At 36.6% G+C, this 15,279-nt stretch overlaps 1 protein-coding gene across 2 annotated transcripts in view; it reads right to left on the bottom strand.

The window, feature by feature from the left end:
• The window catches only part of PTPRR (protein tyrosine phosphatase receptor type R), a 289,686-nt gene that overhangs the window by 254,217 nt on the left and 20,190 nt on the right, over nt 1–15,279 (bottom strand). For both annotated transcript variants that reach the window (XR_004439734.1, XM_033221272.1), the window contains exon 2: nt 2,663–2,961. Coding sequence is in view for 1 of the 2 variants with exons in the window: in XM_033221272.1 (XP_033077163.1) it covers nt 2,663–2,961 (299 nt within the window). In the remaining variant the exon portion in view is untranslated. The remainder of the gene's footprint in view (nt 1–2,662; nt 2,962–15,279) is intronic.

Below are 15,279 nucleotides of genomic sequence, written 5' to 3'. Positions count from 1 at the left end.
CACCACTTTCACTTGCACCTCTGGGTTCCCTCCTTCCTGGTGTTGTGGCCTTGTGTCTTGACAAATATCCTGGGGATCCAGTGACAAGAGCTACGGATTTTATAGCACATTTTTATCTAAAGCCGTATTTTTTTCCCCTTACCATAGCACTGACCTTGAGGCATTCATATCCTCTCTACATTGTACTTGCACAGAAATCCTAATAACAGCTTAATTGAGTTTCCGGAACATAGTTAGCATTATTTGGGATGAGCATTCTAATTGTGCTGTACTCTCCTTGTAACAAATAAACTCTAAATTTTCCTGATTACTAATAAAAAGAAGAAAGAGGAAAAAATTCATTTGTGGACAAATGCTCTTATGAAATGCTTTGTGGTGGCAAATGGGAATCAGGAAGAGAGGAGAGACACATGTAACTTTCATATCCTTTTTAAATGTAGCATTCTAAAACTCAATGATATTTGAAACAAGAAAGAGAAAAAGTATTGGAGGAGGAATGCTTGATCCTTCCTTCTGAGCTAGGAAGTCTTAGAAGTTACATATAAATTTTAGAGGTTGAGTGTAGCTTTTTACCCTGGCTGGAAAAAAAAAATGCCCATAATTTCTCCAGTTCAAGATACTGATAGTCATGAACACAGTCTATTTCAGTATAAATTCAGTCTCAAAATAATTCTTAGTACCACTACAATGTCCCTCAAGCAAGGTCTGCATTGATATATATGTTTCATATACATGTACACACGATATGCACAAATACATAAATTATTCCGTTAAAGTCATTATGCTGCCCCAGAATACATCCCTTGCTTCCTGTATGCCCCATCCATATATCCATTTTCTGTATGGAATGCGTCTTCAAATCAGCTGATATTTAATTGCATCACCCCTTTGCTTTTTGAGGAAGCTAAACATTATTGATTTATTTAAAAAATAATCCTGCCTCCCCGGTTTTGGTACTAAATCATCATGTACATAAGTAATAAGTGGATTACCGGAAACATTAGAACTGGAAATTGGTGTTGCCAGCTACCAAAGCCACAGCATGGTTAGAGGCTAGATCAAAAGAGGCTAGGGAAAGTTAATGCAGCAAAATTGCCTACTGCCTCTATGTAATCATCACCCAAAAGAAAAAGCACAGCTTCTTCATGAATCTCCAAACCACAAATAAGCTGAAAGTGAAATGACCTGCCAGAATTCCTCATCGATGCCTTTTATTGTCCATAATATCAAATTAACTAGACAGTACATGACATTACAAGATAGAACAAGCCTCTTGAACTGTAATTCACAGTGACTTTAAGAGTTGATGACTATGGATATATGATGGTCACTAGAGGAAACATCTCCCATGAGCCCTAGCATTAACAGGAGCATCTCCAGATACAGAGACATCATTGACATCATTTATCTTCACTGAATAAACACAGTACATAACTTTCACCTTCAGAACATCTGCTACTCATGTAAATGCAGAAAACTTGTTCAAGTATTTCAGGATGCCAAGTGAACCACATATTTTCTCTTAACAAGAGTTCATCTTGTGTTCTTAGCTTGTGATTTTTATTGAATTATTGATATTTCCCTCCAGACATTTTCCAAGCAAAACAAGAAACTGTATTTCATTTGTCTCTATTTCCAGATATCCCAAGGGGAACCTAGATCATAAATACTCAGCGTATGTTAGTTGAAAACATCGATGAATGGAACTTTGATTCTCAATACTAAGTAAAGTATACTATATGTAGTAGGTTAAAAAAAAATAAAGAAAAAAAAGAAGCTTCTTAAATTTAATTACATTTGGTGCATAGAGAAGTTGCCAAAATGCAAACGGTTTCACTGAATTATCTTGGCCTCACAAATCAACTCATTTGATTATATTTTGGAGCAGAGATGCAATAACAACCATTTAACTACTGATTTATAGTTTCAGTGTGGATCCTCCTATTATGGTGATAAACCAGAGAGTAACTATAGTCCAAATAGGGTGCCAACCTCAGCATGTATTTAAACTATGATGCCTCCACAATTTGGGAACCTCTGATCTGGGTTATACAAGCAAGGGAACTTTAAGAACATAAGCAATGGGATCATTTTATCACTTTGATTAATAAATAATGGTGCTTATCATTAATATCAGAAATATTATCTATCAACTACTCCCAACTCATTTTATTTGCTCCAGTGACAGAAAACTACTCTCCCTCTACCCACCTCTCCCTTTCAGTTGTCTCATTTATTGGCATTTGAGTCAAGTGACCAGAGGATCTTCAATAAGTACTATTTATTTACACAGGCTGAGACTAAGGCCTATCTGCTTAAAACAGATTCTCACAGAAGGCAGGAGGCTCAGCATAAGATATATTCAACTATAATTATAAGGCCTTTCTAAAGTAATCTTTTATTCAAATATTTATTAAGCATCTACCATGTACCATGCATTCTGCTATGAGCAGAGGATACAGACAAGTTTTCTGATTTCATAAGAGGAAGAAAACAGACAATAGTCAAGTAACAAATTAGAAGTACCACAGAATAAGTGCTGTGGTACATACCCATTGGGATTCATTGACAACTATTCACAATCAGTGTTTTTCTTTTTTCAGGTATCAATGACAGGAAAGCATCAACATCAGCCTCAGCATCAGTTTAACATACTACTTACCACCACAATTACATTTGCTGCTGGAATTGGAAGATTTTCCACTTCAAGATCTTGACCATCCATGGCCAGCAGATTGACAGACGGGTCATATGCAGCTCTAGGAAATGCTGAATTGACAATCTGGTGGTGTTTGCTTACTTGAGCTTCGGAAGAAGAATGGTAGCCATGTCTATAGATTTTTTGTGGGGCTATATCCAGGCTCTTCTCAATGTCTTGTGACTGCTGATAAACGAATACCGGCTTCCCACTCTTCTTCTGATTAATTGCCAAAAAATGATCATTGTTTCCTGAAAAGCACCCTGAAAGAGGGAAGAAGCAGAAACAATATCAGAGACCCTATTTAGTAAGAGAGGTAGATATATCTGATGAAGAGACTTACCCTTTCTTGAGAGGCTTTAAGACTTGTGAAGGATTTAGGTTGGTCTCCATCTTTCTTTCTCTGCTTCATGATTCTTAACAAATAGAATACACCTGGTGGTATGAAGGCCTCTCAAAGACTTTAGGTGGATAGAAGTGGGTGTACTTTGAAAAAGTCCTATTTTTCAGATATTCTGATGCCACTTTTACTAAGAAATTTCCTCCTTTGTCTACACCCATAGTTTCAATACCTAGTTGGGCTTCTATTCCTGGATGTCATATCTGCTGCTGAAATTATAAATATTTTTAACATATTTAAGCTTTCTTTAAATATAAGCATTTCCTACAATTCTTATTTCATACTTATTGCTTGTATTACAATGAACAGTTTTCTTCACGCTTACAGAATATTTAAGCTCACATCTGAGTGTACTTATTGTGGTACCAGCTTTCAGTAGTCCAAACAATATCCATCCTCTCCTTACTTAGGTAAGTAATATGACCATCTAGATAGAGACTACATTTCTCTCAGTCTTCCCTGCAACTAAGCATTGCCATTTGATCAAGTTATAGCTATTGGAATGTGAGTAAACAGATGTTAGCAGAGATATGATATGGCCTTCCTTTCTACATTTCCTCCTTCGTGCTGGCAGAAATGCAGATGATCTGGTAGGAGTATGAGGTAGAAACCATGTGTCAAAGATGGTAGAGCACTAAGACAAAAGATTCTGATCCCTGATGAAAGTCAGACTACCATATCAACCTCACAGTTCCCACTCAGACGACTAGAGGAGAGAAAAACAATTTTCTATTCTTTTACTTGCTATTATTTTAAGTATCTTTGTTACAGCAATTGAATTTATTTAGTAACAAATACATTCATCTTTATTTCTTCTGTTAGATAAATATTCATTGCATATTTATGCAATGGTTTCTCCTGTTTGCTACTGGCCACAGGAGAAAATAGATAATACATATGAATCAAAAAGAATATTACTAGGTCAAATACCAATTAGAAAAGCAAACATGAGATCTGTTATATAACATAGTGCCTAGCAATGGTACCCCAGATTTTCCCTGGGTACCAATGCCTATGGTAACAAGTGCTGTCTTTTTACAAGAATTCTTCTCCAACCTCCTACTATTTTTATCTTTTACTTCCCAAATCATCCAAGGGTCTGCTCTTTGTTTTGTTTTGTTTTTCTTGCAAATTTCAGCTATTTACATGCCCAAATTCAATAGCATTATCATGGCAGATTTAGTCCTCATGTACTGGGCATTGTAAATTTCTCTATTTTTTCTTAGGTGAGAAACCCAAGTTCATTTATGCATACAATATACATTTTCCAAAGCACAGAATCATCCCTAAATGAGTGATATTGGAAAAGTAAACTAGGATGAAAATAGTATATTATTTTATTTCTTAACCCCAAAGGAATAACTTCATTGTAGTGATATCAGATAGTTTCTCAGAGGGAAAGAAGAAAATTACTCTCCTTTCAGAAATGTAGACACTCTTCTAGGACACTACAATATTACTTAGCAAATTACTTTTTAGTAAAATACTAAACATACACCTTGTGGTCAGAAAGTTTACATACATCTAAAACATTTAGCACCATTTTCCATGAATAAAACAGTGATAAGAATAACAACATTGAGGCATCCGGTTCTGAATTCCATTATACTACATATGTTCTTAATGATAGTTTCATTTCCAAATCCAAGGAACTCATTTAATATGGAAAAATAACATGCACAATTATATAAAGGTCATCAATTGTCCAATCATCATCTTTGGCAAACTATGGGTGGCTTGATTGTTTAAAAAAGTTATGGTCTATTTAGCATGCTCAGAACTGAAGACATGATGATTAGTTTCCATTACTATTTCAGGATCCACATAAAATATAATTCAAGTGGTCTAAAAAGATAAAGCTACTGGTAACAGCAGATGATTCTCATACTATCTATTATATCATGGAATAAAGCACTTGGCTAAAAAAAAAAACCTATCTTTATAATCTCACATGAAAGTTGAAGGGATATTGTTGAAACAGAGTTGCTGAAGATGGAAGACGTATATGTTGGTCACACAAGACTTGATGGAAAGCAAAGGCTTTAAAAACTAGCAATTCCTCTACTCTGGATTCTCTATAAATGGTAAATAAAAAAGAAAAAAGCAGCTTAGAAGACTGAAGAAGGTAGATATCTGAAAAGAGAAGAAATAACTGACAAACTGAGTCAATTACACAAATATCTTCAATTTTTTTTTATATATTACCAATCACACCAAGTCTTTTCAGAGCCACTTTATCTAAATAGCATAGATAAGTCCAGTTAACAAATGTGTGCTAAAATTGGCCTACCAAAAAAGGGACAAAGTCTAAGTTGAAGTACAATTGAAACACAATTAAAATTTCCCAACCTTATCCACTTATCTGTGTGAATGAACTTAGTCCTGCCTTGTTCTTGAGTAATGAGTTCTAAGATAGCCACATAATATCAGGTGTCCTACCACAATCATTAGATAAGAAAAAACATTTCATAGTGCTGTCCTTAGAGTCTCTGCATCGGAGCTACCTGGGACATGATGATGCAGTTTTTCAGACCCCAGCCTAGAACTACCAAAGCATAATCTCTGTAGATGTAGCCTAGGAATCTAGATTTATAATAGAATTCTTATATTCAAACTCTGATGTTTGAGGACTGCTGACCTAGTGTCTGGAATGAGTTTTGTATTTTCCACCCTCAAATGCTACCTCTCTACTGCCTCCTTCACTTCAGCTTTATGAATATACTCAAGTAAAAATTTTGGAAAAGTGAAGATTGAGATGCCAAGTTATCCATTAGTGAAACCGTAATTCTAAAGCAGCCAACTGTCATAGCTCTTTTCCCTCTCTCTCCTATCAACACCTGCCCCTGGACTCAGATGCAGGTGTAGAAGTGCAAGAAACTCACTTCAAATATAATGATATAGATACACGTAAAGTGAAAGAGTGAAAAACAATATACCATGAAAACCTAATCCAAAGAAAGCGGGAGTGACTATATTGATATCATTCAGCACAACAAATTACCAAGGATAAAGAGGGACATTACATAATGATGGACATATGATGCAATGTACATAAGAATACATAATATTCCTAAATATATATGCATCAAAAATGAGCTTAAAATTCATGGAGCAAAGCTGACAAAAATGAAAGGAGAAACAGGAAAATTCACAATTATCATTGGAGATTTTAACTGTTCCCTCTCAATAGTATGAGGAGACAGAAAAGGAGGAAAGGCAAGGTTGTACAAGAACACCACCATCAACCAACTGGATTTAATAGGTGTTTACAGAACACACAACCAAAAACACCAGAATACACATTCTTTTCACATGCTTATGGGGTATTCATAAAGACAGATCATATACTGGGCCATAAAATAACACATTTTGAAAACTGAAATTATACAAAGTATACTCTTTGGCCATGAAGGAATTAAACTAGCAGTAACAGAAAGAAAATAAGAATATTTCCAAAATTTGGAAATTAAAAAAACACATTTCTAAATATCCATGAGCCAAGTGGTTCCAAGATGGCCAACCAGGAACAGCTCCAGGCTACAGCTCCAAGCGTGAGTGACACAGAAGACAGGTGATTTCTGCATATCCAACTGAGGTACCGGGTTCGTCTCACCGGGGTGTATCTGACACTGGGGGCAGGACAGTGGGTGCAGCCCACCAAGCGAGAGCTGAAGCAGGGCAAGGCATCACCTCACCCAGGAAGGGGTAAGGGAATTCCCTTTCCTAACCAAGGGAAATTGTGAAACACAGCACCTGGAAAATTGGGTCACTCCCACCCTAATACTGCGCTTTACCAAGGGTCTTAGCAAATGGCACACCAGGAGATTTTATCCCGCACCTGGCTCAGAGGGTCCCACGTGCACAGAGCCTCCCTCATTGCTAGCATAGCAGTCTGAGATCTAACTGCAAGGTGGCAGCAAGGCTGGGGGAGGGGTGCCCACCATTGCTGAGGCTTGAGTAGGTAAACAAAGCCACCAGGAAACTTGAACTGGGTGGAGCCCACCACAGTTCAAGGAAGCCTGCCTGCCTCTGTAGAATCCACCTCTGGGGACAGGGTATAGCCAAACAAAAGGCAACAGAAACCTCTGCAGATTTAAATGTCCCTGTCTGACAGCTTTGAAGAGAGTAATGGTTCTCCCAGCATGGAGTTTGAGATCTGAGAACGGACAGACTGCCTGCTCAAGTGGGTCCCTGACCCCCGAGTAGCCTAACTGGGAGGTACTGCCCAGTAGGGGCAGACTGACACCTCACACAGCTGGGTACCCCTCTGAGACGAAGCTTCCAGAGGAATGATCAGGCAGCAACATTTGCTGTTCAGCAATATTCACTCTTCTGCAGCCTCTGCAGCTGATACCCAGGCAAACAAGGTCTGGAGTGGACCTCCAGCAAACTCCAACAGACCTGCAGCTGAGGGCCCTGACTGTTAGAAGGAAAACTAACAAACAGAAGGACATCCACACCAAAACCCCATCTGCATGTCACCATCATCAAAGACCAAAGGTAGATAAAGCCACAAAGATGGGGAAAAAACAGAGCAGAAAAGCTGAAAATTCTAAAAATCAGAGTGTCTCTCCCCCTCCAAAGGAACACAGCTCCTTGCCAGCAACGGAACAAAGCTGGATGGAGAATGACTTTGACGAATTGAGAGAAGAAGGCTTCAGATGATCCAACTTTTCCGAGCTAAAGGAGGAAGTTCAAACCCATCGCAAAGAAGCTAAAAACCTTGAAAAAAGATTAGATGAATGGCTAACTAGAATAACCAATGTAGAGAAGTCCTTAAATGACCTGATAGAGCTGAAAACCATGGCACGAGAACTACGTGACAAATGCACAAGCTTCAGTAACCGATTCGATCAACAGGAAGAAAGGGTATCAGTGATTGAAGATCAAATGAATGAAATGAAGCAAGAAGTTTCGAGAAAAAAAGAGAAAAAAGAAATGAACAAAGCCTCTAAGAAATATGGGACTATGTGAAAAGACCAAATCTATATCTGATTGGTGTACCTGAAAGTGATGGGGAGAATAGAACCAAGTTGGAAAACACTCTGCAGGATATTATCCAGAACTTCCCCAACCTAGCAAGGCAGGCCAACATTTAAATTCAGGAAATACAGAGAATGCCACAAAGATACTCCTCGAGAAGAGCAACTTCAAGACACATAATTGTCAAATTCACCAAAGTTGAAATGAAGGAAAAACTGTTAAGGGCAGCCAGAGAGAAAGGTCGGGTTACCCACAAAGGGAAGCCCATCAGACTAACAGTGGATCTCTCGGCAGAAACTCTACAAGCCAAAAGAGAGTGGGGGCCAATATTCAACATTCTTAAAGAAAAGAATTTTCAACCCAGATTTTCATATCCAGCCAAACTAAGTTTCGTAAGTGAAGGAGAAATAAAATCCTTTACAGACAAACAAATGCTGAGAGATTTTGTCACCATCAGGCCTGCCCTACAAGAGATCCTGAAGGAAGCACTAAACATGGAAACGAACAACAGGTACCAGCCATTGCAAAAACATGTAAAATGTAAAGTCCATCGCTGCTAGGAAGAAACTGCATCAACTAGCGAGCAAAATAACCAGCTAACATCATAATGACAGGATCAAGTTCACACATAACAATATTAACCTTAAATGTAAATGGACTAAATGGTCCAATTAAAAGACACAGACTGGCAAATTGGATAAAGAGTCAAGACCCATCAGTGTGCTGTATTCAGGAGACCCATCTCACATGCAGAGACAAACATAGGCTCAAAATACAGGGATGGAGGAAGATCTAACCAAGCAAATGGAAAACAAAAAAAAGGCAGGGGTTGCAATCCTAGTCTCTGATAAAACAGACTTTAAACCAACAAAGACCAAAAGAGACAAAGAAGGCCATTACATAATGGTAAAGGGATCAATTCAACAAGAAGAGCTAACTATCCTAAATATATATGCACCCAATACAGGAGCACCCAGATTCATAAAGCAAGTCTATAGAGACTTACAATGAGACTTAGACTCCCACACAATAATAATGGGAGACTTTAACACCCCACTGTCAACATTAGACAGATCAACGAAACAGAAAGTTAACAAGGATATCCAGGAATTGAACTCAGTTCTGCACCAAGCAGACCTAATAGACATCTACAGAACTCTCCACCCCAAATCAACAGAATATACATTCTTTTCAGCACCACATCACACTTATTCCAAAATTGACCACATAATTGGAAGTAAAGCACTCCTCAGCAAATGTACAAGAACAGAAATTATAACAAACTGTCTCTCAGACCAGTGTAATCAAACTAGAACTCAGGATTAAGAAACTCACTCAAAACCTCCCAACTACATGGAAACTGAACAACCTGCTCCTGAATGACTACTGGGTACATAAAGAAATGAAGGCAGAAATAAAGATGTTCTTTGAAACCAATGAGAACAAAGATACAACATACCAGAATCTCTGGGACACATTTAAAGCAGTGTGTAGAGGGAAATTTATAGCACTAAATGCCCACAAGAGAAAGCAGGAAAGATCTAAAATTGACACCCTGACATCACAATTAAAAGAACTAGAGAAGCAAGAGCAAACACATTCAAAAGCTAGCAGAAGGCAAGAAATAACTAAGATCAGAGCAGAACTGAAGGAGAAAGAGACACAAAAAACCCTTAAAAAAAAAATCAGTGAATCCAGGAGCTGGTTTTTTGAAAAGATCAACAAAATCGATAGACCACTAGCAAAACTAATAAAGAAGAGAAGAGAGAAGAACCAAATAGACGCAATAAAAAATGATAAAGGGGATATCACCACCAATCCCACAGAAATACAAACTACCATCAGAGAACACTTTAACACCTCTATGCAAATAAACTAGAAAACCTAGAAGAAATGGATAAATTCCTGGACATACACACTCTCCCAACACTAAATCAGGAAGAAGTTGAATCCCTGGATAGACCAATAACAGGTTCAGAAATAGAATAGGGAATAATTAATAGCCTACCAACCAAAAAAAACTCCAGGACCAGATGGACTCACAGCCGAACTCTACCAGAGGTACAAGGAGGAGCTGGTACCATTCCTTCTAAAACTATTCCAATAAATAGAAAAGGAAGGAATCCTCCCTAACTCATTTTATGAGGCCAGCATCATCCTGATACCAAAGCCTGGAAGAGGCACAACAAAATAAGAGAATTTTAGACAAATATCCCTGATGAACATCGATGCAAAAATCCTCAATAAAATACTGGCAAACCGAATCCAGCAGCACATCAAAAAGCTTATCCACCATGATTAAATGGGTTTCATCCCTGGGATGCAAGGCTGGTAAAACACACACAAATCAATAAATGTAATCCAGCATACAAACAGAACCAAAGACAAAAACGACATGATTATCTCAATAGATGCAGAAAAGGTCTGTGACAAAATTCAACAGCCCTTCATGATAAAAACTCTCAATACATTTGTTATTGATAGAATGTATCTCAAAATAATAAGAGCTATTTATAACAAACCCACAGCCAATATCATCCTGAATGGGCAAAAACTGGAAGCATTCCCTTTGAAAACTGGCACAAGACAGGGATGCCCTCTCTCACCACTCCTATTCAACATAGTGTTGCAAGTTCTGGTCAGGGCAATCAGGCAGGAGAAATAAATAAAGGATATTCAACTAGGAAAAGAGGAAGTAAAATTGTCCCTGTTTGCAGATGACATGATTGTATATTTAGAAAACCCCATCATCTCAGCCCAAAATCTCCTTAAGCTGATAAGCAACTTCAGCAAAGTCTCAGGATACAAAATCAATGTGCAAAAAATCACAAGCATTCTTATACACCAGTAAGAGAAACAGAGCCAAATCATGAGTGGACTCACATTCACAATTGCTTCAAAGAGAATAAAATGCCTAGAAATCCAACTTACAAGGGATGTGAAGGACCTCTTCAAGAAGAACTACAAACCACTGCTCAATGAAATAAAAGAGGACACAAACAAATGGAAGATCATTCCATGTTCATGGATAGAAAGAGTCAATATCGTGAAAATGGCCATATTGCCCAAGGTAATTTATAGATGCCATCCCCATTACGCTACCAATGACTTTCTTCACAGAACTGGAAAAAACTACTTTAAAGTTCATATGGAACACAAAAAGACCCCGCATTGCCAAGACAATCATAAGCCAAAAGAACAAAGCTGGAGGCATCACACTACCTGACTTCAAACTGTACTACAAGGCTATGGTAACCAAAACAGCATGGTACTGGTACCAAAACAGAGATATAGACCAATGGAACAGAACAGAGGCCTCAGAAGTAATACCACACATCTACAACCATCTGATCTTTGACAAACCTGAGAAAAACAAGACATGGGGAAAGGATTCCCTATTTAATAAATGCTGCTGGGAAAATTGGCTAGCCATATGTAGAAAGCTAAAATGGAATCCCTTCCTTACACCTTATACAAAAATTAATTCAAGATGGATTAGAGACTTGAATGTTAGACCTAAAACCATAAAAATCCTAGAAGATAACCTAGGCAATACCATTCAGGACATAGGCATGGGCAAGGACTTCATGTCTAAAACACTAAAAGCAATGGCAACAAAATTGACAAATGGGATCTAATTAAACTAAAGAGCTTCTGCACAGCAAAAGAAACCACCAGAGTGAACAGGCAACTTACAGAATTGTAGAAAATTTTTGCAATCTACTCATCTGACAAAGGGCTAATATCCAGAACCTACAAAGAACTCAAACAAATTTACAAGAAAAAAACAAACAACCCCGTAAAAAAGTGGGCAAAGGATATGAACAGACACTTTACAAAAGAAGACATTTATGCAGTCAACAGACACATGAAAAAATGCTTATCATCACTCACCATCAGAGAAATGCAAATCAAAACCACAATGAGATACCATCTCACACCAGTTAGAATGGTGATCATTAAAAAGTCAGGAAACAACAGGTTCTGGAAAGGATGTGGAGAAACAGGAACGCTTTTACACCGTTGGTGGGACTGTAAACTAGTTCAACCATTGTGGAAGATGGTGTGGAAATTCCTCAAGGATCTAGAACTAGAAATACCATTTGACCCAGCCATCCCATTACTGGGTATACACCCAAACGATTATATATCATGCTGCTATAAAGACACATGCACACCTATGCTTACTGTGGCACTATTCACAATAGCAAAGACTTGGAACCAACCCGAATGTCCATCAATGATAGATTGGATTAAGAAAATGTGGCACATGTACACATGGAATATTATGCAGCCATAGAAAAGGATGAGCTCACGTCCTTTGTAGGGACATAGATGTAGCTGGAAACCATCATTCTGAGCAAACTATTGCAAGGACAGAAAACCAAACACCACATGTTCTCACTCATAGGTGGGAACTGAACAATTAGAACACTTGGACGCAGGAAGGGGAACATTACACACCAGGCCTGTCGTGGGATGGGGGAAGAGGGGAGGGATAGCATTAGGAGATATACCTAACGTAAATGACGAGTTAATGGGTGCAGCACAACAAGATGGCACATGTATACATATGTAACAAATCTGCACGTTGTGCACATGTACCCTAGAACTTAAAGTATAATTAAAAATATGTATATATCCATGGGCCAAAGAGAAAGTCACAAGACAAATTAGAACATATTTTGAACTGAACTAAAATAAAAATACAACATATCATGATTTGTGGGATGCAGTTGAAACAGTGCTTAGAGAAAAAAATTATAACATTAAATGCTTATATTAGAATAGAAAAAAGGTCTCAAATCAAAAATATAAGCTTCCTTTTTAAGAAACAAGAAAAAAGAGTCAAATAAATGTATAGAAATTAAAAAGTTAAAAGTAGAAATCACTACATTGAAAATAGAAAAACAAGAGAGAAAAATGAGTGAAACAAAAGCTAGTTCTTTGAAAAGGTTAGTAAAATTGATAAAACTCTAGCAAGACTGACAGAAACACAAATTTCTAATATCAAATGAAAGGAGGGATATCATTACAGACTCAGCAGACGTAAAAATGTATAAAAAGGAAAATAACAATCTTTTATACATAAATTCAACAATTTAGATAAAATAATTCCTTGAAAACCACAAACTATTGAAACTCACCAAAGATGAAATAAATAATCCAAATTGTGCTAAAATTATAAAAGAAACGAAATTTCTACTTAAACCTTTTCTGAATAAAAATCTGCAGGATCAAATGGCATAATTAAAAATGTCTACCAAACATTTAAAGAAAAAGATAACATTAAATCTATATAATTTCTCCCAGAAAATAGAAGGGGGAACATTCACCAAAATCATTTGATGAAGCCACAATTACCCTGATAACAAAAGCAGATAGAGACAATCCTAAAAACAAAAACAAAAACAAACTATAGACCAATATTGCTCATGAACACAAATGTCAAAGTGCTCAACAAAATATTAGCAAATTGAATGCAGAAATATATAAAAAGACATATGCCACTACCAAATGGGGCTGATTTTCCTGGGAATATAGGTCTGCTTCAATATTTGAAAAATAATCTATATAACCCACCCTATTGACAGTCTAAAGAGGAAAAATAATAGTCATATTAACTGATGAAAAAACTTTGATAAAATGCATGTCTATTCATAGTAAGAAAAAATTAAGTAACCTAGAAATAGAAGAGAATGTTCTCAACCTGATAAAAGGTACCTACACCAAACCCCACAGCAAACATTATGCTTAATAGTGAAAAGCTGAATGCTCCCCTTCTAAGACAAGGACAAGGCACCCATACCATTGCTATATAACCTTGTACTAAGAGTCCTAGTCAGTGCAATGAGACAAAGAAAAGGAGCAAAAGACATAAAACTGTTCTATTTGCAGATGACATTATTGTCTATGTAAAAAATCCCAAGGAATTTACCAAAATCTTCCTAGAACTGACAGGTGAGTTTAGCAAGGTCACACAATATAAAGGCAACCTACAAAACTCAATGGCATTTGTATAAGTTAGCAGTGTATAATTAAAAAGTAAAAGTAAAAAAAAAAAGCTGACCCCAAAATAAAATACTTAGGTATAAATCTAACAGAGCATGTATGATATATATGAATGATACATACATATATATGATACATGATACCTATATGATATATGGCACCTATATGATACATACATATATGATATATATGATACATACATACATATACAATGTATGATACATACATACATGATACACATGATACACACAACACACATATGATACATATACATACATGATACATACATACGTACCTACATACGACACATGTATACGATACGTACATACATACGACACATGTATATGATACGTACATACATACGACACATGTATATGATACGTACATACATACGACACATATATATGATACATACATATATACACAGAAAACTACAAAATGTTGAACAAAGAAATCAGAGATGATCTAAATAAACAAATATACTATGTTCATGAATTAGAAGACTCTACATAATGAAGATGTCAGTCATCTCCAATTAGAATCAAAATATCACTAGAATTTTTTGTAGATATAGATGTGCTGATTCTAAAATTTACATAGAAAGGCAAAAGAAATAGAAAGCTAAAACAATTTTGAAAAAATAATAAAGTTAAAAAAACTGCTCAATTCTAAACCTTACTATAAAGCTATAGTAATTGAGGTAGTAGTGCAGTATTGGCAAAGAAATAGTCAAACAGATCAATGGTGAAAGACAGAGATTTCGTGCAGAAGCATGACGTTGGATTCATACATCACACCATACACAAAAGTGAATTAAAGATTTTCATATAAAATCAAAAACAATAAAACTACTAGAAGAAAACATAGGCAAAAACCTCCACAACATTAGTGTGGGCAGTGATTTTTTTTAATATGACCCCAAAAGCACAGGCAACTAAAGCAAAAATAGACAAATGGGATTGCATCAAACTAAAAAGTTTCTGCAGAGCAAAGGAAACATACAAAGTCAAGTGATAACCCATAGAATGGGAGAAAATATTTGCAAACCACACATCTGATAAGGCGTTAATATCAAAAGTACATAAGGAACTCAAACAATGTAATACCAAAAAAATTAACCTAGTTAAAAAATGGGCGAAAGATTTGAACAGACATTTCTGAAAAGACGACTTACAAATTTCCAATA

This window comes from Trachypithecus francoisi, unplaced genomic scaffold (genome assembly GCF_009764315.1).
Source record: "Trachypithecus francoisi isolate TF-2019V2 unplaced genomic scaffold, Tfra_2.0 Lachesis_group11, whole genome shotgun sequence".
Taxonomy (NCBI): domain Eukaryota; kingdom Metazoa; phylum Chordata; class Mammalia; order Primates; family Cercopithecidae; genus Trachypithecus; species Trachypithecus francoisi.
This window is presented reverse-complemented; position numbering and strand designations above follow the sequence as displayed.